A 24043-nucleotide genomic window follows, 5' to 3' on the forward strand; every position below is an offset into this window, starting at 1 on the left:
CTGTGGAAAGAGACATCAATGCCTTTGCTTAGAGACACTTCCCTGGGATACGGCTCTATAGAGCTGGGAGGGTAAGGTAGCCCTTGCTATGCCCTTCAAATGCTCTTCAGTTCTCCATTTCCAGGGCTGCAGGTACTGTGCGGTCATAGCCTTAAAAGTCTTAGAATTCTTCTGCATGGAGATTAACCAATTAAACCCCAGTGAGATCACTGCTGAATTTTAAGCAGCAATCCCAAAATTAATTAATTATCCTAGGCTTGGGCACTAACTGGTTTCTTCCCCCTGAGCTCACATAAATGTGCTCTGGATAGAACTGAGTCGTGCCGTCTTTGTCTTTACCTTGTGGGGATGGGCACCTCTGTCAGGCCTGAGAGAAGAACAGCTGGAGACAGCCTCACAAAGGCCACGATGGGGCGGTCCAGAGTATCCACCTCGCCAACCAGGACGTTGGAGGCCTCTGCCCCAGTGGGAATTTTTTTCATAAAATGAAGGTCCACCTGAAAGTCCAAATAACCTGTGAGAACCTCGGAGGCATTGCCTCCGACACCGATCACCTTCTTCACGCCTTACATTTCTGTGTCGCTTCATGGTTTAACAAATGTTTTTCTTATCCTATTTCATTTGATCCTTACAAGAACTCTGTAAGGTGGGTAAGACAGATCTTATTAGCACCATTTTTTATTTTAAAAAATGAAGCAACCAAGGCCCGGAAAGGTGAAGTTGAGTTGCTCAGGATGACAGAGCTTTTAGGATTTAAATCCAGGTGCTCTGACTTGAATTCCATTACACACGCTTTCTCGAAAAATGTTTTTGAAGCTCTATGTCAAACATTTTCTGTTTTAAAATACTTGACTGCTTTGTCAGAGGTTTCAAGGTTTTACGAGGCTCCCTGCCTTGTGAGCAGAGACATGGGCTGCCACTATCTGCGTTTCAGCAAGGTGACATCAAGGACAGCCCAGCACAAGAAGAGGCTAGAGGCAGGAGACCATGGCTTGAACCAGAAACTGCAGTGAGGCCTCAGACAACAAAACCACGGTCCCCAAGAGTATCAACCATAAAGTAGTTTTAGGAGACAGTAGCAAAAATATTGTTTGAACAAAACCCTTGGAAGTAAGAAGGAGCTGCTGGAGAGCAGGTACCAAAAAATAAATCTGAAAAATCGGGAGGCCTGTGTCAGGGAGGATTATCCGTTCAAGTTTCAGTTTCAGCAGTCAGCCCTGGTGGGATAAACTGGTGAGTCAGCCCCACCCTGGCTGCAGCAGAAGGAGGAAGAGATGACCAGACAGGCCTCCTTTTCTGCAGAAGGGGCGCTGGTCTTGGAAAAAGATTGTTGAAATACCAACGCTTACTCTGGGTTCCACTAGAGATACGCTTAGGCCTATAAGCCAACTTCCTCTGTCTCTGCTCACCTTGCTTAAATCCACGGGACTGTGTTCACAATTCACTCCATTTTTTACTTCCAGATTTGTAGTTGGAACAGACTGAGGAGACACAGTTTGACCTATGTGGAGAAAATCAAACAGAATTCTCTGAGTGCCTGCCCTTTCCTCATCTAATAGACCTCATTCATGACTGATTAGCTATGACTGACTATCTCCTTCCTGCAAAGCCCACCTAAAGAAGTAGTTAAGATGGCCAAGAAGCTAGGACCACACATGCCTGTCTTCTTGCCTGCTAGTCAGTGGTGAAGGGGGAAAAGAGGTATTAGTACTCCTGCGCCTTTTTCCTGAACATCTGTGTAACCCTCTTTTCTTCCTCTATTGAGGCAGTAACCCTTAACTAAGAATGGATACCAGAGACTCCCATGGAGAACTTTTCAAATATACAGATTCCCAGGCAAATCCCCTGCAAAACGTGATTCAGAGAATGTGGGGACAAGGAGACCAATGTAGATTAGGCCCTGCCTGGCTACAGAGAAGGAAACCGGTCAGTAGCTGAAATTCATTCAGTGCACCTGGCTAAGGACCTTACATGAATTAAGTCATTGATGCCTCACAACAAACTTATGGCATAGAACCTATTATTATCCTTATTTGACAGAGGAGAAAAGGACACTTAAAGAGGTTTAGGAGGTTGCTCAAGGTCACACGCTTTGCAAGTGGTAAAGTCAGAATCTCAAACCTAAAGTTGGACTCAAGAGTCTACACTACTGTATTTTGCCTCCCTAACCTATGTTTCCTCTTTAAAAATCTCCAGGTGACCCCCAAATTCTCTGGCCCCTAATTACCTCAAGGTGGATATCTCCCAAGAGCCACATCAGTGCTGAGGCCAATCTGGGGTGCAAACCTCTCACCCTGGGCCCACTGAGGTGTACCCGAGGCAGTATCCCTAGTGCTGTAAGAGACAGAAGCCACCAGTCCCAGTCGCCCACCTACCAATCACAAAAAGTACTGTGTCTGAGTGAGCATGGAAGCATATTAGATAAACATAGCCCCGCCCTCTGGTAACTTAGTATCTCCAGCTAGTTCCTAAATGTCTTATTAATGAAAAGAGAAGACAGTCACTCCTAATAATCTTACCATTTTTATCCATCGAATGAGGATCGGACTGCTTCTTGCCAACCTCAGCAAAGGAGCGAACAATGGGGATGAGGTTATTTCTCTTCTTTTCATTCTGATGGTGATGCTTTTTGAGAAGGGCTTCCCGTACTTTAACCCTCATGCTCTCACTCAGGTCACTGAACAGCTCTTGCTGGTCCAGGATCAGGTCTGGAAAACAGGCACTTATCTGAACCCTCTAACTAGACGGTCCACAGACCCACAGAGGCTAACGTCAGGTCGGGTCAAGCAGCAGGGGAGGCAGTGCGACCAGTGTCAGTGAGATGCAGTTTCCTCCTCAGCTCCCGAAAGAGCTGGTTGATGACAGCAGCTGGGGCCAGCTACACTTCATTCATCCAGCACATCATTATTAGAAATAGAAACTACTGAGGACTCTCTGTGCGCCAGGAACTATACTAGATTATCTAATCTGAGCCTTGTAAGAACTCTGAAAAGTGGCTGGTATAACAATTTTTACAGATCAGGAAACTGAGGCCCAAACATTATAAAATTCCTCAAGGTCTCACATCCAATAAGATGTACGGAGGTAGGATTCAAACACAAAGCCATCCAACTCAAAAGCCCACAATATTACACATTTTGTTCCGTCATCTGCCAAAGGTCTTCTATAGACCCTTTCCAAACTTTAACACTGCTGTGATTCATCACCAACGTGAACCCGTCAGGTCCTACTGTGGGGAAACACAGCAGTTTTACCTCAATTCTGCAAACCTACTCCCAAGCCTCCCCTAACTTCAGTCTGTTCTCAACCCCAACTTCATCCATGACTACCCAAGTGCTAGTAGCAGTAAATAAAGAAAATCTATTTTCAAATATTCAAGCCAAAGATCCATGTTTCTCTATATTTGCCTTTATATTGTTTGGTTCCTTGCCCCCATATTAACATGCTTAAGGATCCCTCTTCTTGAAAAAAAAAAAAGAATATCTACCCCAAGTCCTCCTTTATCTGTCTGTCTATCTATCTATCCATCTATCTACCTCTCTCACTCTCTCTCCCATCACTTAAAGTTTTCAAAACAAAAATTCCTCAGCCCCCTGCAATTTGGCTACTTCAAAGAAATTCTTTTGATAAAATCATCAATAACCTTCCAGTTGCTACATCTGATGGCTGCTCCTAGTTCTTACCTAACCTGCTCTCTCTGTGGCATTTGACACTGATGAATTAAAATTTTTTTCCTAGAGCCCTGGCTGGCATAGCTCAGTGGATTGAGCACAGGCTGTGAACCAAAGCATCACAGGTTCGATTCCCAGTCAGGGCACATTCCTGGGTTGCAGGCCAGGTCCCCAGTGGGGGCCACATGAGAAGCAACCACACATTGATGTTATTCTCTCTCTCTTTCTCCCTCCTTTCTCCTCTCTAATAAATAAATAAATAAAATCTTTTTTAAAAATTTAAAAAAATAAAATAAAATAAATTTTTCCCCTCTTGGCTTTTGTAGTGGGTTGAATGGTGACTCCCCAAAATCTGTCTGTATATTACCCCCAAACCTGTGAACATGACCTTTTTTGGTCAAAAGGGCCTCTGCAGATATAATTAAGGATCTCCAGATGAGATTATCCTGGATAACATTGACAAATATCATTATAAGAGAGAGACACAGATCCTTATAAGAGAGACACTGGACACTGGGAGCTAGAAGCATCAAGGAACAACTTTCTGGTAGAGTCTTCAGAAGGGACACAGGATTCCATCCCTGCTGACCCCTCCCGTGTGTCCCCTCCCTTGTGTCCCCATGTGATCCCAGAGAGACAGAACTACTTAGATACCTTAAATGGAGAAAATTTTGGAGAAATCCTTATTTAACCTGTCCAGCCAAACCAAGCCAAGCCAAGGGAAAACTCCTCCAGTGCGCCCTGATGTTCCCTGAAACACAGTGCCGGAACACTCAAGCGCCCCAGGAGGCTCCGACAGATATCTCCCCTCCGTATCTTGCTGAAAGAGTGGGGGGACTTTGGCCCAATTTCCTATGTGTCTTCCCTAGCTGCCATATTTTAAAAAACTTTCTTTAACTCTCTTTTCTCTGCACAACTTGTAGTTGCTCCATTCTCTAACTATTATCCAAATACATCTCCATTGTTGCTGTTAATTATTCCATGGACATTTTCCCCACTAAAAGATGAGCCTCTTGATGGTAGGAACTGCATTTTATCTTTATTCCCTAGTGCCTAGTACATAAGCAGGCATAAATAAATACAAAATAAATGTTGCTGAATTAACAGACAAATGGAAGACTAAACACCATGTCATTTGAATCCCACCAGTCTGTGAAGTAGGTAGTTTCCTAGTTTGACACCCAACACACAGGTGAGAATGTTGAGGTCGGGAATGTTAAATAGCTTGCCTAAGGACACACAACCACTTTATTCTTCCCTTTATACCACACTTCTTAACTTGCACAAGTATTCCTGCGTTCCCTCACTTCACTTACCTGAAATTTCTTCTATGCTATTTGCACGCATATCCAGAAGGACCGTTCCATTAATAAGGCAGCTCCTTAGCTCAAAGAGACTGTGCAATGAAAGGGTTGCCACATAGGGCTTGCTCCAGCGTTCTCCCCCGTCCTCAACATCTTCTTCAAACTTCAACCACCTGAAAGCATTACAAAGAACTAGATGCCAAAGATAGAAAATGAGGACTTTTCAAGAGAGAATCTTTAATGTAAGTCACAAAGAAAGATATCTGAATAGAAACAATGAACACTGTAATCTAATCTCTACGTTCAGGGTACCTTGGTAAGTGAAAACAGCAGGCTATAAAACAGTGCAAGATTGAGTATAGTTTAATTCCATTTTTATTTAAAGAAAACTTAAAAAAATACAAACACATACATGTGTAAGACACTTCACCTCCTCACACAAACACAGAAAGAATTACAACTAGACCACAAAACAAGTATCACTCAGAACCATCAGAAAACTGAGCAGTATGCAAGTCTGAAAACCAAGGATTTAAAAAAGCCACATTCATCCAGACAGGTAGGAGGAGCACAGACATGCAGATGGGCAGAGATGTGGCAGTGGCAGAATCGGCGGTCCCACACTCACATGTGGTGGAGGGATACCTTGGGGGTAAGTGATCCCAGCCCCAGGCCAGACCACACAGCTCAGGGTTCCAGCACCAATAAGATAAATCCTCATAACTTCTGGCTGTAAAAACTAGTGGGGCCCTGGCTGGCGTAGCTCAGTGGATTGAGTGCGGGCTGAGAACCAAAGCATCGCAGGTTCAATTCCCAGTCAGGGCACATGCCTGGGATGCAGGCCACGGCCCCCAGCAACTGCACATTGATGTTTCTCTCTCTCTCTCTCTTTCTCCCTCCCTTCCCTCTCTAAAAATAAATAAATAAAATCTAAAATTAAAAAAAAAAACCCAGTGGGGTTTGGGGTAGTGGAAGAAATGGCCAGATTTTCAGGAGATTCCAAGTAAAGGGCCCACATGGACTGAAAACATAAGGAGATCCAGTTCCTCTGGAATTCAGCACCAGGGCAACAGCTGGAAGGGCACCAGTTGCACAGGGGGAGTGCCAGGCAAACCTCCAGAAGCCAGGCAGCAGCACTGTCCCTTCTCTGAGCCCTTCCAGCACATAGAGCCACAAAGTGGTAAAGCAGGTTGCCACACCCTGGTGATTACCTAAGGCTCCACCCCTACAGTTTGCAGGTGCCTTTTCTACAATAAGCCATGCTACTAAGACAGGGAGACAAAGCAGCTCTACCTAATACACAGAAACACAAGGAGGCTGCCAAATTGAGAAGACAAAGAAATATGGCCCAAATGAAAGAACAGAACAAAACCCCAGAAAAAGAACTAAATGAAACAGAGATAACCAACCTATCAGATGCAGAGTTCAAAACACTGGTGACAAGGATGCTCAAAGGGAAGCAACTCATCAAGTACAGGAACAAAATAAGAAAGACTTAGGAAGAAGTGAAGGTTATGCCAAGCAAATAAAGAAAAATCTATAGGGAACCAATAGAGGAATGTAGGAAGCTGGGATTCATATCAGCGATTTGGAATTTGAGGGAGAAATAAGCATTCAACCAGAACAGCAAGAAGAAAAAAGAAAAACAGCAAGAATAAAAAAAAACAAAACAAGGATAGCATAAGGAGCCTCTGGGACATCCCCAAACATACCAACATCCAAATCATAGGGATACCAGAAGAAGAAGAAAAAGAGCAAGAAATTGAAAATTTACTTGAAAAAATAATGAAAGAAAACTTCCCTAATTTGGTGAAGGAAATAGACATAAAAGTCCAGGAAGTACAGAGTCCCAAACATTGTTGGACCCAAAGAGGACCACACCAAGACACATCATAGTTAAAACGCCCAAAGTTAAAGATAAAGAGAGAATCTTAAAAGCAGAGAGTTACCTACAAAGGAGTTCCCATAAGACTATCAACTGATTTCTCAAAAAAAATTGTGCAGGCAAGAAGGGACTGGCAAGAAGTATTCAAAGTGATAAAAAGCAAGGACATACAACCTAGATTATTCTATTCAGCAAAGCTATCATTTAGAATGGAAGGGCAGATAAAGTGCTTACCCAGACAAGGTAAAGTTAAAGGAATTCATCATCACCAATCCATTATTAGATGAAATGTTAAAGGGACTTATTTAAGAAAAAGGAAAAGATCAAAACTATGAACATTAAAATGACAACAAACTCACAACTATAACAACTGAATCCAAAAACAAAACAAAACAAAAAACTAAGCAAACATCTAGAACAGGAACAGAATCATAGATATGGAGATCATTTGGAGGGTTATCAGCAAGAAGAAGGAAGGAGGAGAATGCGGGAAAAGGTACAGGGAATAAGAAGCTAAATGGTATGCACAAAGTAGACGGGGGAGGTTAAGAATAGTATAGGAAATGGAGAAGCCAAAGAACTTACATGCGCTACCCATGGACATGAACTAAGTGGGGGGCTGCTGGAGGGAAGGGGGTATATACCAAGTGGAGCAGAGCAAAAATGGAAAAATTGGGACAACTGTAATAGCACAATCAATAAAATATATTAAGCCCTGGCTGGTGTGGCTGGATCAGTGGATTGGGTGCCAGCCTGTGAATCAGGGGGTCACAGATTCAATTCCCAGTGGGGGCGCATGCCTGGGTTGCAGGTTAGTCCACGGTGGGGGCATGTGAGAGGCAGCCACACAATTGATATTTCTCTCCCTTTCTTTCTCCTTCCCTTCCCCTCTCTCTAAAAGTAAATAAATAAACTCTTAAAAAATAAATTAAAAAACTAAGAGCCTCTCCATGTGAACTTTAGCAGTTTGCAAAGACAGAATGACAACATTAACTGCCCTTTCACTTGCTATCAGGCCGATCAGCGTGTTTAGCCCTCTCTGCCTGTAGAAAACATCCATGGACACAGGAGGCATCTGGGAAGAGCTGTTCACGCTGTGCTAGTTACCCACATTGCCTCTGACCCTGAGGCCCAGACATGCTGGCTTTGTATCATCCATAAGCCTGTTGGTCAGTTACTAGAGAAGCCCTAGAGGTAGCCCTGGTTAATCTAAGGGCCCCTCTTGGGTCTGAGACTCAGACAAGCACGGCCACTCCACAACTACCCCAGGAAGCCTACTCTTAGAATGACTGTAATCTCAAGGGTCTCTGTGAGGTTGGATTGTCCCATAGGAAGTTAAAGTCTCAAAAATTCTGGGACTCCCAGTGAATTAAAACCCAAATGACCCTATAGCTCAACTGCAGGAAAAATCTTGGACCTACACTTTGTCTTCTGGCTAGGTCCAAGCCAAGGTGGTCTGATCAGGCATCTTCTAAACCAGACCTATAATGTCAAAATAGCCCATGAAGTACTTTGGGCCCCCCAAAAATAAGAGAGGACCTCAACCCCAGGCTTAAGGTCAACTGGCATAGGTATGACCAGAGACACCACAAAGAGGCCAACATCAAGACTCCACAGCCCTGGCTGGTGTGGCTCAGTTGGTTGGAGCATCATCCATAGAGCAAAAGGTCATGGTTTCAATTACGGTCAGGGTACATGCCTGGGTAGCAGGTTTGGCCCCCAGTCAGGGTGCATGTGAGAGGTAACTGATCCATGTTTCTCTCACATCAACGTTTCTCTCTGTCTCTCCCTCCCTTCCCATCTCTAAAATCATTAAGCATGTCCTCGGGTGAGGATAAAAATAAATAAATGAACGAACAAACAAACTTTAAAAAAAAGACTTCCCACAGAATACTGTGGAACATCCATTCCCACGTCAGTCATCACCTCTCCCATGAAGAAATAAAAGACAGGACAGGCCTGTCACTTGCAGAAAGGTAACACTGGCCCACCCAAGCGTATCGGGACCCAGGTTTTTCAGAGCCTTACCTTGCTGTCTCCTTCCACTCAGCATCTTCTCCCTCTTTCATACAGATCTCGTCCAGCTCTGTGAACAGCTCGTGAGGCACATGCTCTTCATCATCCTCAGTGCCGAGAATGAACTGAACACGCTGAGAGGGTGTGTCTGGAAAATCAACCACAGAGAAAGGTCTGCCCCAGCCTCAACCTCAACAGAAACAGAATTCTGCCATACTTAGCACGTCTGGGGGGACATAAAACTTCAGGAATATATAGAAGATAATCCTAACATAGATCAAAAAAATTTCTTTATTCCCAGAAAATTTATTTAAATGTCTTCTTCGAAAGCAGTTTCATGGGAGGAAAAACTAAGACTACTTGAAGAAAATTCATGAGACACTGGAAATCCGATGAATTTGATCAAAAAGAATGCCTAATTCTTTTTTATTTTTTATTTTATTTATTTATTTATTTTTATACTGTCCTAGGATAGAATGGACCACCTCAGTTGCTTCTGAGGCCAATACATTTCTATCACCACAATTACTTTAGCAAACCTGGTTCCCTTCACTTCTGCAACATCATCCAGAGTTAGTGACCAAGTTTGCACTATTTATTTATTTTTAAAGATTTTATTTATGTATTTTTAGAGAGTGGAAGGGAGGGAGAAAGAGAGGGAAAGTAACATCACTCTGTGGTTGCCTCTCACCACCACCCCCCCCCCACCTGGCATGAGCCCCGACTGGGAACCAATCCAACAACCCTTTGGTTCACAGGCTAGCACCTTATCCACTGAGCCATACCCGGCAGGGCAGGATGCCTAATTCTTTAAGAAATGATTTCACCTAGTAAGCTATTGATTTTGGGGACCTGAACCGTACAGTTTTCAGGAAGATACTTTTGAGTCTTAGAAACATTCTTCTTAGAAGCAATCTCTGAAGACTCTGTAGAAGGGCTAGAAAATCAAGACCACCTGCTTAATGTCCCTCACACATTTCCTCACCAAGCACCCCCAGCCATGGATACCCACCCTCTCTCCCAAGGGTGATACCATGGGCCAAGGCCTCTGGCCCCTCCTCCCCTTGACTGGCTCCTTTGCCCCGGCCTCGTCTCCGGTGCTTCTGGCCATGGGTTCGGTGGTGCCGATGGCTCTGCCGGCCCAGCGGCATCCGAACCCCCACGTAGAGAGTCCTATGACCTGAAAAGAAGCAGAAGGTCTATAGAGAAAACGCTTTTAGTAAAAGGAGTCTAGCATATTTAAGGAAAGCGGGAGCGGGGAAAAGATTACAGTTCTTTGGCCTGGTCGCAACCCTGTCATGATAAAACTGCCAACACTACCAGAGCTCAGGATGTAGAGATCTTGGAGTCAAAGGTCATGTTTGTCTTGCATGTGGCTGCAAACTTCACAGGAGTGTTTGGATCAAAGGAAACCATGTGTGTGAACATTAAAGAGCAATACAAACGCTAGTTGTTATTACAGCAACAATCCGATCAGCGGTGAAACAGCCATACAGTCTCTCTATGACAACGGCAACAAGGCTTGGCAGGGAGGCAACTTAGAAAAGTGGTTCAGTGCTCAGGTCAACCTGCCTGGGTCCAAAACTAACCTCATCATTGTGGCCTTGAACGAGGTAACTAATCTCTCCGTGACTGTGTTTATAAAGGAGTACTGAAAGTTTATTATTTAATTTCAGAGGGATTTTGTGCACAGAAAATAAAGAAATGTGTGTAAAATGATTAACACAATGTCTGGAATAAATTTTAGTAGCCCATATAGTCTAGGATCAGTTTCCATTATTTCTTTTTTCTTCACTGTAGAATACGCAATGTAGAATAGCACAAGAGACCTGTTACAAATGAGAGGGAGCATAAGGCTGGGGTACTAGGGAGAGACATGAAAAATTGTACAAAAAGAGGGGAACATGAAATAATGATCCAATAGCATTCCTCTCTAGTTCCTCCTTTCCTTACTCACTCATTCTTTCTATAAACCTTATTTTGTTCCGTTCACTGTTCACAACTTCCAGGCCTCTATCACCTCCACCTGGCTTCACTTGCCTTCCTGCCTAGCCTGGAGCCCAGGATCAGCGCCTTCCAGGATGCTCCCACCCCCACACACAGAGGCACGGCCTTCCCCAGTTTCTGCCCAGTGATCACTGCTCAGCACTCTAGATCTCAGGCTGACTCCCAACATCTTCCATCACAAAAGCTGTTTCAGTCATTAGTTACTATCTTCAAATCCACAGTCCTCCCCACATTTCCTCCCTCTGAGCAGGTGACCTTGCTTCCTGCTTTAACAAAAAGACTCAGGGCCTCTCATGCACAGTAAGTTCCTCCACCTCTGCCTGGCTCGCTTTCCTCCCCCACCTTCTCCTCTTTTCCAGGCTAATGAGTATCGCCCCTGACCCCTCTGGAGTCCTACTCCAATAATTATCCTCCATCTCTCCTTTCCATCCATCCCTTCCATGGGTTTCTCCTGACTACATATGTGCTTGAGTCTCTCTTAACTTAAAAAAAACTTTCCCAAGGCAGGGCTAGTCTCCCAAGTTTCTGCCTTGTCCTTTTCCCTTCTCCATCAAACCACTTTCAAGCACAGTCTGCCAGCCTCGCTCCCTTTCCTCACCATCTCCTCGTTCCACAGCCTCTGCATATCCACTGAAACTGCCCTCCTTAGGGACACCGAAGACCACCTAACCTCTATCACCAAACCTCTATCACCTTATGCCTCTCTCAGTTCAGTTAAATGACTTTCTTGAGAGCCCACCACCTTCCACACAGTATCCGAACCCCTTGGCCAGGTCCTCACCCTGCTGGGTTGGGCTTGTGTGGCCTCTGTCCCACTGCCCTCCCCAGCTCCCTTGTAGCCTCTGACTGTGCTTCCTCATCCCTCCCACAATCCCACAACCCACCAAGGGAAGGCTCTCCAGGTTTCCATCCTCGACACTTTCTTCTTTCTTTAGTGATATTTACTCCCCCCATTTCAAAGTTCACTTCTACAAATGACCCCCAAATCTTTATCTACAATGATTCAATTACATCCCAAAGCAAACCACCATCCTCCATCTCAAATCAGGTTCATAGTCTTTATGCTTCTGTTTATGGCATGGCCATTCTCTCAGCTTTCCAGATTTAAAATCTCAGAGTTGCCTTAGATTTGCACCTCAGGGCAACACCCCACAGGTCAGAGATGTCAAGCCTTTCCCCCTGAGTTGGCTTTGACAACTGCACCAACTCAGCATACACACCGGTCCCCCGGAAGCGCTGCTCCGCCACTGCTCCCTCCCAGGCAGCACCCCTCCTGCTCCCACAGGCTCCGGGGCCCAGCCTCCCTTCTAGTCTTTCCTCCCTCTGGGACAAATCATACACTCAATAGGAAAATTAAGGGAAAGACCTCTAAAAGAACTGCATGATCAGCTCAAGAGAGACAAAAGTGAAAACCCTACACTTCCGCACATTGAATAAATGTTCTGGGGAAAAAGTATAGAGATGTATACCTTCTGCATCTACCTTAGTAAAACAGAATGGCTTGGTTTTGACTGTCTCCTCCTCATTCCCTCGACTGCGGCACCCACCATCTCTCACATTCTTCTTCTACCTCAACCAAACTGCTGTTCCACAAATGTGCCGATGCTTTCTGGACACCAACTTGGCTCACTCCTTCAAAAAGTTCATTGCAACGTGCCTTCCTTCTTGGTATTGCTTCTAATCTCCCTGATCAGATGTGCCACCTCCTTCCTCTAAATCCCCAGAGTCCTTAGCTAGCATTCTCTTATGCGCTAATTTTACACCTTCCATTAAAGTTAAGCCTCATCAAAGTTATCTCTCACTATTCATTTGCAAGCTCCTCAAGGTCCCAGGTCCGACCGCCTTCCTCGTGGAATCCCTCACACAGCAAAGCACAGTGTCTTGTACATGGTCATCCCTGAGCTTATCCAGAAAATGGACTATATCCCAAGTGCCTCCACTAGGAATATAAACCCCTAGGACCTCCTCAGGAGAATGAAATATGACCTAAGAAGGCCTCCAATTTGAAGGGAGCCACAAAAGGAATGAGTAACCCAAGTGAGCGTGTTTGGGGTAGATGAAATGTTCACCAGGGCATGAGAGGACTGAGAAAACCCTAGCCAACTGAGCACTGACAGCTTAACACAGGAAGACTCCCTAGACTCTATGGAAAGAGTTACCAGCTCTTCATGTTCTTCTCTCCCCAGCAATGGGTTTTCCTAAGACTGTGCTCAACTTCTCCTTTGGGTGTTCCTCAACAGTGCTCTCCACTTTCCAGCGGGGTTAAAGTGCCCTGGGGTGCTGCTTTAACACCCCTTCACAAATCTGCGTGTCATCCTTGCACAGGGGCCATGCTAATCTCTGTATCATTCCAATTTTAGTATACATGCTGTTGAAGCGAGCACTTTAACACCCCTTTCTCTATTTCTCATTCATTTTCTTTGTCCTCCCCTATCCCTCATTATTCAAAGTGATAAAGCAAAATAAAAAGGAAACAGTGAGGATTAGATGGGAAGATGATCAGAGATTAGTCAGAGTGCTGAGCAGCAGTCAGAAGGATAAAGTATTTGGTATCTGGTAGAATCACACCTCTTATCCACTTCCTGTCTCGGGCTAGTCCTGTTGGCCTGTGCACATCTCAGGACAGTTTGACGGGCAGGTTTCTAGACACAACGTAGTTGTCTTGCAACTTTACTGGAGCAGAACTATCGAGTCAGAAGAGGGAATTTGCTAAGATGCAGGATTTCAGACCTCTGACGTTATCAGTGAACACTATAAAGTACAAAAATGACTAAATTGAATACCATCTTAATAAAATAGCACCCATTAACTAACAACGTTCGATGATAGTATTCAGTTAGGTTCCTGTGTTACACCGCTGACGTCAGGCCAGGCTGCAGTTACCTATCATGCCAGGTCCCATCCAAAGGGCTGGGGAGACAGTAGTGAACAGCGCAAAATCCCAGTCCTCGAGACACATACTCTAGTTGGGGAAGGCAGACATCTTAAAAACAAAAACATACTATTTAACTATTGATCATTATTATGAATAAAATATGGTAAAGTGCTAGAGAGTCTGTGGTAGGGATAGGAAGGAGAAGGGAGACTGGAGCTGAGATGATTAGAAGAGACATCCCAGTGATGAGAAGGAGGGGCCATGAGAAGACCTGGGAGAAGAAAATTCCAGGAAGAGAGAAGATCAAGTGCATAGGCTCTACAACAGCAATGTGTGGTGCTGGTTCCAAGGCAAAGGGACAGCCAGTATGGCCAGAGCAAAGTGAAAGAGGGGGAAAGGTTAGAGAGACAGACAGGGGCGATCATGAAGAACACGTGGGCCATGAAAAGCTTAACCAGATCCTGGAGAATCGCTTCAACCACCCCCTTAAATAGTGACCTCAGTGATGTCAAATCAGATGTGTCCAGGTAAAGCTGGGCTTAGGTGAAGAACAGTCTGAAGGGTAATGTCAGTCCTTCAATGGAGCCATCCCAGCCACGTGCTTCCCTTTCCCAGCAAATCCCCTGGAAGGTTACTGGCCAGCTAAGGCCTCCCTTTTCCTTCAGCACACTCCAAATACCTCCACTGGGCTCATGCTGGTACACTGCTAGTATCATTTAATTTTAATTAAATTTCATCCACACTATTAAAGTAAAACAAGGAGGCTGGACTAAATGACTTCTCAGGTCTTGTCCAGATGATTGCTAGTCCAGGTTCCAATGTTCAAGACCTAGGAAAGGCTTGGGCTAAGGCCTTCTTTGAAGAAGTTATGGTGGTTACTGCTGTGAAAAGAGATTATAAAAGGGCCTCAGTAAATGCCTATTGAGTAAATAATGCATGCTTTTGCTTGGTATTTAAATTTCCACTTGGCAGGTCTCCAGCACAATGGGGAAAACATCTTACAGAGAGATGCCTTTGATAGATCTGTAGGAAGGTAAAGCTTAAATCTTAGAGAAAGAAGACTTTCCCTTCTCTAAGAAGTTTTTTGGTCTAATCAATTCTCACAAATATTAGCCAACCACAGTGCTTGTCCTTTGAAAACACTGGTGAGATAAGCAAGATCAGCATAAAGTGCCAGCAGAGGTCAGAGTTAAGTAGCTATCAAAAAATTCAGCCTACGTTTCTAGGTTGGGACTCTGAAGCAGAAACTTGGATTTCCTGAGTGAAATCAGCAGAAAAAATGACTCTAGGCAATGGCTAGAGCAACAATCAAATCCAGTCCGTCTAACTGGTTTCTGGCAGCACGGCAACTTCACTACACTAATCATGTGGTCACTCCCCTGGGCATTCAGCTGCTCTCCTGCCCACCCATCTTCATCTCCCTCTTCTACCTGTCAACTCACTCAGATTCCACCTGCTTCTCATCTAATTCTCCATCCTTTTTTCCAGTCATTGTCAAATCTATTCTTTGGGGGGCTACCTGAATTCAAATACAAGTATTCATTTAGTAAAACTTATGGGGAAGATGTAACAGTGTATTTTGAAGAAATAAGTATGTATACAAAGGCAGAGAACAATCAGTGAACTGGGACTGGATATTGTGGAGCAGGACAGAAATCACAGGGGGGAACCCACCCTGCAGATGGAGACTGGATTTACCATTCGATGCTCGCTGTTTACTGACACTGCAGACAGAACTCATTAGCACACGCAAAAGGTGCTCCACTCCCCTGGGCTGCAGGTTGACTCAAAGCCAATAACCACAGGGGGTCTCTAACATGTGGAGCAGATGTATGCCCTTTTTTCTTTTAAACTTATAAATAGGACCAAATGACTCTTACACATTTGTTTAAAATGTATTCTAAGGCACTAAACGTACTGTAGGATTCATATATCTAGTAGTTAATCAGGAATAATGATCTGCCAGAAAAAATGGAAAAATCCATTACTCTAAAGCCACTGCCTGTGTCCCTCTGGGACTAGGAGAGCCACTAGAGCACAGCATGCACGATCGCTCTTCATGGGTTTATCTTTGAAAATCAGTTCTCATGTTTGCTTTTGACTCTTCCTGTATGTTAAAAAAGAAGAAAGGAACATCATGCTTTAATGTGCCATCTCCTACTGATGGAATCAACTTATATAAAAGACCCATGTTTACAGAAGTCTAGTTCTGAAAGTGGGTGGGGAAATGGTTTGTCATGTGGGGTAGACAGTTTGAAATAAAGGGGGAGGAAGGTCAGGGATTTATCTACAACCACAAAACCTTGAATCACGGCATACATATCAAATCAGAATATAATTCACTTGTCTCCCATCAAAGTGAGACTGATTTTATCCCACACCTTTAAGAGATGATGCCACCCTGGGTGCAGCCTCATGGAGTGCTAACGCTGCCCTCAGAGTGAGTCAGGGCAGGACCCCCGGCATGGCCAGCCCTACCACAGACCCCTCTTCTCTCCAGAGCTGCTCCAGAACCACATTAGGAGGCCTGAGAAGCAGGCACCATTTGTCCTCCATTTGCCTGAAGTGCTTTTTTAAAATAGTGTTAACATAAATTAGATTCTAGTTTTCAAAAAGGTCTATGTGTAAAGTACCATTTCCCAGCACACTGCTCTTTATTAATGACATAATAATAGACAGCTATCCTTTATGGCAAAATGGAGAATGCATAAGGAATAGATGATGTCATCAAGGAGAAGCTGCTCCTACTGCCAATAACTCAGCCCATCTCTGTGCATGAAACAGAGTCCTTGGGATTCAAGCGAGTCTGCCCAACTTTATCACTCTACTGCCAAGTAGAAATCAGTGTTTATAAATGGTTACCTCCTTGCTGAGAACAAAGGTATAGGGGCCCAAACAACTAAACTGAGAGCAACATAACCCCCATGGAGCAGTAAGAGGGTAGATGCAACAGGGCAGAAGGAGGGCGGGTAATCTATTAACGTGTTTACATAATGGAGCAAGGTGTTGAGGTTGAGTGATTAATGCTGGATACTGTCCTCCCTTGCTGGCAGTGTGGCAGAGTAGAAAAAGCAGACTTTCATCTGAGTCTCCCCTACCATTAGGCTGGATCGGTGATTTTCAACCAGTGTGCCATAAGAATTTTTAAAACATACACTACCCAGACAGATACATGCAAAAAGATTAAACTTGATCACCAACTTACACCATACACAAAAATAAATTCAAGGTGGATAAAAGAATTAAACGTAAGTCATGACACCATAAAAGTCCTAGAGAAAAACATTGGCAGGAAAATCTCAGATATTCCACACAGCAACATCTTCACTGACATGTCCCCTAAAGCAACAGACATAAAGGAAAGAATAAACAAATGGGACTTCATCAAATTAAAAAGCTTCTGCATGGCTAAAGAAAAGAGCACTGAAATGAAAAGAGAAGCAACTAGAAGGGAAAACATATTTTCCAATGACTCCTCAGACAAGGGTTTGATCTCCAAAATATATGAACTCACAAGACTCCACTCCATGAAAAACAAAAAACTCAATTAAAAAATGGACAAAAGACAGACTCGAACAGACACTTCTCCGAGGAGGACATCCAGAGGGCCCAGAGACACAGGAAAAGATGCTCAGGTTCACTAGCCGTCAGAGAGATGCAAATTAAAACCACAGTGACATACCTCTTCACACCAGTGAGAAGGGCCAGCATAAACAAATCAACAAACAAGTATTGGAGAGGTTGTGGAGAAAAGGGAACCCTAGTGCACTGTTGGTGGGAATGCGGACTGGTGAAACCACTGTGGAAAACAGTATGGGATTTCCTCAAAAAACTAAAAATGGAACTGCCTTTTCATCCAGCAATTCCACTGCTGGGATTATACCCTAAGAATCCTGAAACACTAATTCAAAAAGAACCTATGCACCCCAATGTTCATAGCAGCACAATTTAAATAGCCAAGTGCTGGAAGCAACCTAGGTGCCCTTCAGTAAATGAATGAATCAAAAAACTGTGGTTCATTTACACAATGAAATTCCATGCAGCAGAAAGAAAGAAGGAGCTCCTACCCTTTGCAACAGCATGGATGGAGCTGGAGAGCATTACGCTAAGTGAAATAAGCCAGGCGGTGAGGGACAAATACCATATGATCTCACCTTTAACTGGAACATAATCAACAAAAGAAAAAAGCAAACAAAATATAACCAGAGACATTGAAATTAAGAACAATCTGACAATAGCCAGAGGGGAGGGGGGAGGGGACAGTGGAGAGAAGGGTTTTCAGGAACTACAGGAAAGGACACCTGGACAAAACCAAGGGGGCGGGTGGGAGCAAGGGAGGGAGGTGGGTTTGGCTGGGGCGAGGGGGGAGGGAATGCAGACAACTATAATTGAACAACAATAAAGTAATTTTTAAAAAATAAAAGAAAAAATACAGCAAAGACTTGAAAAAAAACATGCAATACCTGATGATTTAGTCAGGGGCACTGACCTCTTTTCCCTTAGATTGTTAAGTAAAAAAAAGGTGACAGCCAACACAATAGTTGTTTGGTGTGAATGAATCAAAATTACACCTACCTTTTGTCAGATTGGCAAAAAAATATGCTTTTCAGTGTGCTGCAAAATTTTAATTTTTTTAATTGATTTGAGAGAGAGAGGTCAATGTGAGAGAGAAACATCGACTGGTTGCCTCCCACATGGGCACCAGATGGGATCAAACCTGTCACTTAGGTACATGCCCTGACCAGGGATCGAACCTGTAACCCTTTGGTGTACAGGACAACACTCCAACCGACTAAGCCACCAGGCCAGGGTGCTGTGCCACAGAATTTTAGTAATTAGTTTATGTGTGTCATGAGATGAAAAAGATTGAAAACTGCTGTCCTAGATGACCGTGAGCAGTTTCCCCTAAAAAGGGGGATAAAATCTACCTGCCTTAGTTGTTGAGAAGATTAAAAAAACTTGTACTAAGACCCTACCCAAATGCCTAACAAGGGTCATTCAACAAATGTTAGCCTCCCACCCCCCCCACACCCTTTCCTTCTCCCACCTGCTGAAACCCACCTTGGCTCCTCCATCTGGTTAAAATAACTTGGAAAACCTGACCTTGATATATCCAAACTCCACTGACCTCCACAGAGCCACCCACATAAGTTCTCGTGGTAACACATCCAGAGGCTGAGTCAGCCTCTACAGCTTTCACTCTCCCCATCCAAAGGACAAGTTTTCTCTAGAGATTGTACAACTTTGATGGGGAAAAAAAACCCATCATGGGAACAAGCAGTACAGAAAGAGTTTTTCACATGCTGTCCCAGAGTCATTAGAAAGTTGCTGCATCATAGCATTCAACATTGCAGGGGAGGCTGCAGGGAGTTCACAAAGGCCTTTGAGCCAAATGTGGCTCTTGTTAAAGCCATACTAGACAGGAGCCTTTCTCTAATAAAACCGGGCATCACCGCTTACCAGGAAACGAGGCCCCACGGGGAAAAAAGAAAGCGGAAGGACACCACACAGTGCTCCCAGGGGGAGCGAGGGGTGAGACGGGAGAGAAAGGGAGAAAAACCTTAACAAGGGAAACCGCAAACAGCAGTCAATAGAAATGCCTCGTCCTGTCCCCCTCCGTTGGATTTTTATGTAACTCTGTGCTGTGAACTCTTAAAGAATATGTTATAGGTGTGTATGTATTTTCTTTTTCCTTGTTTACATGAAAACACCAGCCAGAAATGGGTTTAGTTAGAAGGGAAGAGCAAACATTAAAAATGGGATAAAAACAGGGTTTTATAGCCAAACTGAGTTTTAAAAATTATTTGTATTTTTTCTTTTAAAATTTTGTATATATTTTTTATTTCTAAGAAGCTCTCAAGAACCAATAAGCTGACCCGAGCACCTCACACTCTCATGGAATGGGCCACGTACTGACATTCACACTGGACTTAACGTTCTCAGAGCGCTGTCTCACAGGCTGCCTGTAGATGCAATAGTGAGACAGGCATTATTATCCCTGCTTTTATTTAACAAAGAAATTGAGGCCGAAGGAAATTAAGTGCTTTCCCCTCAAGGCCCTACAGCAGTGACAGTTAGGGTTCAAACCCAGGTCTACTAATGACACAGCGATTTTTCCCCTGCCAGGTTGCCTCTCGCTAATCTCCCCCATTACCCAGAACAGGGGTTCTTACCTTCCAACTCTTCTTTCTCATAGTGAATGTTGAGAATTGTACTGGTCCCACCCTGATCCACCACAGCTTCTTCATCTGGTCTCTGATAAAATATAAACAAGTAGTCACAGTAATACCCACACATTCATTCAAAAGGTTAGTTAAGCACCACATGCCAGGCTCTTTGTGTAACCCTTGGAAGAAAGCCATGATGGTTCACACATTTTTCAAAACGTGAACCTCACAGTAAATTTGACATGCAAACATGGCAGCCATTCTCTTTCACATTTTGTAAAGGAGCAGCCTGAGACTCAGAGAACATTAAACTTCCTGCCCAAGGGCACCAATGGGGTAAAAGGCAGAGCAAGGACGGAGCTCAAGTCTTATGACTGCAGAGCTCATGCCTTTCGCCTCCACGCTCCTCTACCCGTCCATGTCACGTGTTGGCGTTTTGTAAGGGCTGTCAACCACATTGTGTCATCTGGTGGAAACTGGTCTCCTTGACCTCCGCAGCATTTGAGCCTGTTTAACACTCTGTCCTTGAAATACTCCAGCCTGCTTCCTGACGAAAGCTTCTCTGTCTCATCCTAAGGCTCATCTTCTTCTAAATATAATTCCCAAGGGGAAGCGGTCTACTTCTGTTTCCCTCATTTAAATATTATAATTTCAACAGCAGCCTGAAATGGCGTAGCTCAGTATTTGACAAACCACTGGAATGCCACAACTCAAGACTCGTGTGTCTAAAACCAAACTAATCTTCCTTTCGAAACTAGCAGTCTGTGCTCATTCACTTATTCCTATCTATGGCATCACCACTCCTTAGACCACTTTTCAAATGTATTTATTCATCCATTCCATGTATATAGTGCCTATTACATGCTTTCGGGGAAAGAGTTCTCTTTTCTCACCAAGACCTCCTTTGTAATTACCCTTGAATTCACTCTCATCTCACATCCACTCTATCCTATACTCTCCAATACTTTGAGTCACACTAAACATTTTTTTTTCAGTTCTGGAAGCATACTCACTTTCTTCCCTGAGTGCCGCTCCTTCTGCCTAGAGCTATGACACTCTGCCTACTACCCCCACCTCTCCCACCGGCAACTAACACTTACCCATCATCTCATAGGTCTCAGCCTAAATGTACTTCCTTGGAAGCCTTCCCTGACTACCTCTCTTCTAAACTAAGGTATGCCCCCACCCCATTTTATGCCCTCATAGCACCGTGTGCTTCTCCTCAGTAATGAAATGTCTCTGCTCCCTAAGGGAAGGACCTTATCTGTCTTCCTCACCACTGTTTCCACTGTGTTCCCAGAACTCTGCACAGATTTTCACATAGTAAGTGCTCAATAAATCTTTGTTTAGAAGAATGAACATAATGGCACCTCCCTTAGCAAGGCACACTATATCTGAATTATTGCAAAAAAAATATCTTACCTGATTTCCCCGCTAGTCCATCTCCCTGACCCAACCTGCAGCTCCCACCAGGCTTACTGGTCCCATTGGCACAGTGCACATTCCCCGCCTCACACCTTCTTTCACGCCGTGTGGGCATCTAACACGCCCCCTCCCCAACTCTCCAGCACACCACATCCTCACCAGTCCTTCCAGAGTCTGCTCAAGTTTCCAGTTTACTGTTCTAATTTTACAATTTTGTAGTCATCATCTATGCCCCCAAATAAGGCAACCCTGAATATAAGACAATTGATTTTTCTAAACTAAAGATTCAAAAAATATTTTAGAGGACAATTTGAATAAACTTTTAGGGAAGTAGATGAAATACTCAAACGTTGGTTTATAATATTTATTCAGTTTTCTAGAAATGTTTAAAAGTATATATTATTACTACTATGGAATAATCTCCAAGATGTAGTATTAAGTTTAAAAACTAAGGTGGAGAAAACTGTATAATTTTTGTCTAAGAAAGGGTTTTGGACCATCAGCATCTGCTTATACTTAAAAACATAAAGGAAGAATAAGCCATAAAAGACGTTTTAAAATAGTCACCTAGAGAGGGTACAGAGGAAAAGAAACAAGGATAGAAACTGAACGTCTTTGACTGTATCTTACTTTACAAATATATTACATAATTTTAAAACAAAATTTAAAATTTAAAAAGCAATTCCCAGAAATTAAAAAAATGAAAACCACTGCCAAATTGATGGCATAACTATTCCAAAAGAAATTATTCAAAGTAACTTTAAAACATAATAAATTGAATATCCTTAGTGGCATATACCCTAATGACAAAAAGAATTGTAAAAGATCTTAAACTGCTTTCTAGTTACCACATGGTTGGTTGTAGTGTTGGTGTTATTGTTTTGAGACTGTTGTGTATCATGAGAATAAACAAGTGAAAAATTACGTGAACTTTTTCTGTCACTCTCAGTGTGACTGAGAACCAGGATTCTCAGCAGGGGTGAAAGGAGACACAGTTGTAAGACAGAAGTAAAAACCAATGCAGTCTTGAATTTGAGTTGGAAATATGGACAAGAATATATGATGCATTTTTTTTAATTTATATTATCTAGCCCTGTCCACTGAAAAGCTCTAGAAAAAATGGTCACCTGGTAGCAATGAGTATCATTAGCACCTAGATTGTGGTTTCTTAAATACCATTTTCTACTAAAAGATACTCAACTAGGGTTGTGTCAAAAGGACTCAGTAGCCAACTTAAAGGGGTCTCTTGCCAAAAATAAGACAGTTTGCGCATCAATAAGGATAATAACTGCAACAGACTGAATATATCAAATATACTGAAAATCTATGTGTTCAACAATGTCACTTTAAAAATTAAATAATTGGTCAATATTGGAAGATAATGCTAATAAACTAATTCATTGCTTTGAAAACTAGTAAAAATTAATCTGTTTTCCTATATAAATTGTACCAAAAAGTAGATGAGAGAACTTTCTTATTATAAAAAAGAACAAATAGCAATGAGAACATTGCCATTTTGCAGTCCAAATGGATTGCACTTATCTCCAACAGCCGCTAACATCACAGAGAGAGACAACCAGACATTATATGGCCCCTAACAGGAGGCCTTATCACCACCCATGAGTCAATTGTGCCAAATAAAGCATCCCTGGGTCTGATCAAAGCTCTAAATCCAAATAGCAATTTACTAAAAATACAATGAATCAGAGCTCCACAGAAAAACACCGTAGGAATACAGTCAGCAAAATCCAGACTGTGGAAAACTATACAGAACAAATTTTCCCCACCCCCTTTTTAAAAACAAATAATTATAAGACGAGAAAGGGAGAGACAGAGGACAGGAAGGCTAAAACCGATAGGTTAAAAGAAACAATGAACCAACCACCATGTTTGGACTTTGAGTCTTGATTCAAATTAACTGAAATAAAAATTTTAGTTATTTTTTAAATAACTTTTTAGTAGTTACAACATTTGAGACAAATGTCATTTGAAAAAAGGAAAAAAGAAATTTGAATATTAACTAGATCTCTCAGGATATTAAAGAAATTATTATTTTTCTCTTTAGGTTAAACCGTGCTTATTTTTTTAAGAATCCTTATCTTTGCCCTAACTGGTGTGGTGCAGTGGGTTAGGTGTCCTCCTGCAAACCTACAAGTCACCAGTTCGATTCCTGGTTAGGGCACATGACTAGGTTGCAGGCCAGGCCCCAGGTTGGGGATGTGCAAGAGACAACCAATCTAAGTTTCTTAAGAAACTTTAATCAACTGCCTCTCGTACATCGATGTTTCTCTCTCTTTCTCCCTCTTTTTCCCTCCTTTACTCTCTCTCTCTAACAATAAATAAAAATAACATATTTTTAAAAAAATAATCCTTACCTTTCTTTTAGTTATACGTACTGAAATAGTATGAAGACAGAACTGAAAGATTACAGATATGTAAAATAATAAATTAACTTAGAAAGGTTACTTGCTACATTTTATGCATAACTTTAATCAAAATCTTCACATACATCTTTAACATCAATGTCTTCCTCATCACCACAGGTGCTTTGAGTCAATTTTCCAAACATGTCAGTTGCATTTCCATCTAAGTTGTAAAGACTCTCGTACAAAGTCCTGTCTGAATAACTTTTAGGTGAAAAACTTGACTTTGTGTTAGACTTATTTGTTCACCTACCTTATGATTAAGATCAT

At 42.9% G+C, this 24043-nt stretch overlaps 1 protein-coding gene and 2 non-coding genes across 4 annotated transcripts in view; all 3 read right to left on the reverse strand.

Moving 5' to 3' along the window:
* SLC4A8 (solute carrier family 4 member 8) overlaps window positions 1–24043 on the reverse strand; it is a 79839-nt gene that overhangs the window by 47455 nt on the left and 8341 nt on the right. Inside the window, exons 2-8 of one of the 2 annotated variants that reach the window (XM_045829126.1) lie at window positions 19932–20013; window positions 9889–10056; window positions 8889–9024; window positions 4988–5148; window positions 2520–2708; window positions 1410–1501; window positions 340–497 (exon numbers count right to left, since the gene is read on the reverse strand). In XM_045829126.1, coding sequence (XP_045685082.1) covers window positions 340–497; window positions 1410–1501; window positions 2520–2708; window positions 4988–5148; window positions 8889–9024; window positions 9889–10056; window positions 19932–20013 — 986 coding nt within the window. Of the gene's footprint in view, window positions 1–339; window positions 498–1409; window positions 1502–2519; window positions 2709–4987; window positions 5149–8888; window positions 9025–9888; window positions 10057–12365; window positions 12535–19931; window positions 20014–24043 lie in introns of those variants that run through there. The other variant, XM_045829127.1, reaches the window with a different exon arrangement.
* On the reverse strand, window positions 9336–9468 carry LOC123813134. Its single transcript, XR_006784650.1, has one exon. It is a non-coding gene; the product is annotated as a small nucleolar RNA SNORA66 (small nucleolar RNA).
* LOC123813196 lies at window positions 13164–13267 on the reverse strand. The gene has a single exon (XR_006784688.1). It is a non-coding gene; the product is annotated as a U6 spliceosomal RNA (small nuclear RNA).

The sequence above is a fragment of the Phyllostomus hastatus genome, unplaced genomic scaffold, assembly GCF_019186645.2.
Source record: "Phyllostomus hastatus isolate PE091 unplaced genomic scaffold, TTU_PhHast_1.1 phas_scaffold_93, whole genome shotgun sequence".
Taxonomy (NCBI): domain Eukaryota; kingdom Metazoa; phylum Chordata; class Mammalia; order Chiroptera; family Phyllostomidae; genus Phyllostomus; species Phyllostomus hastatus.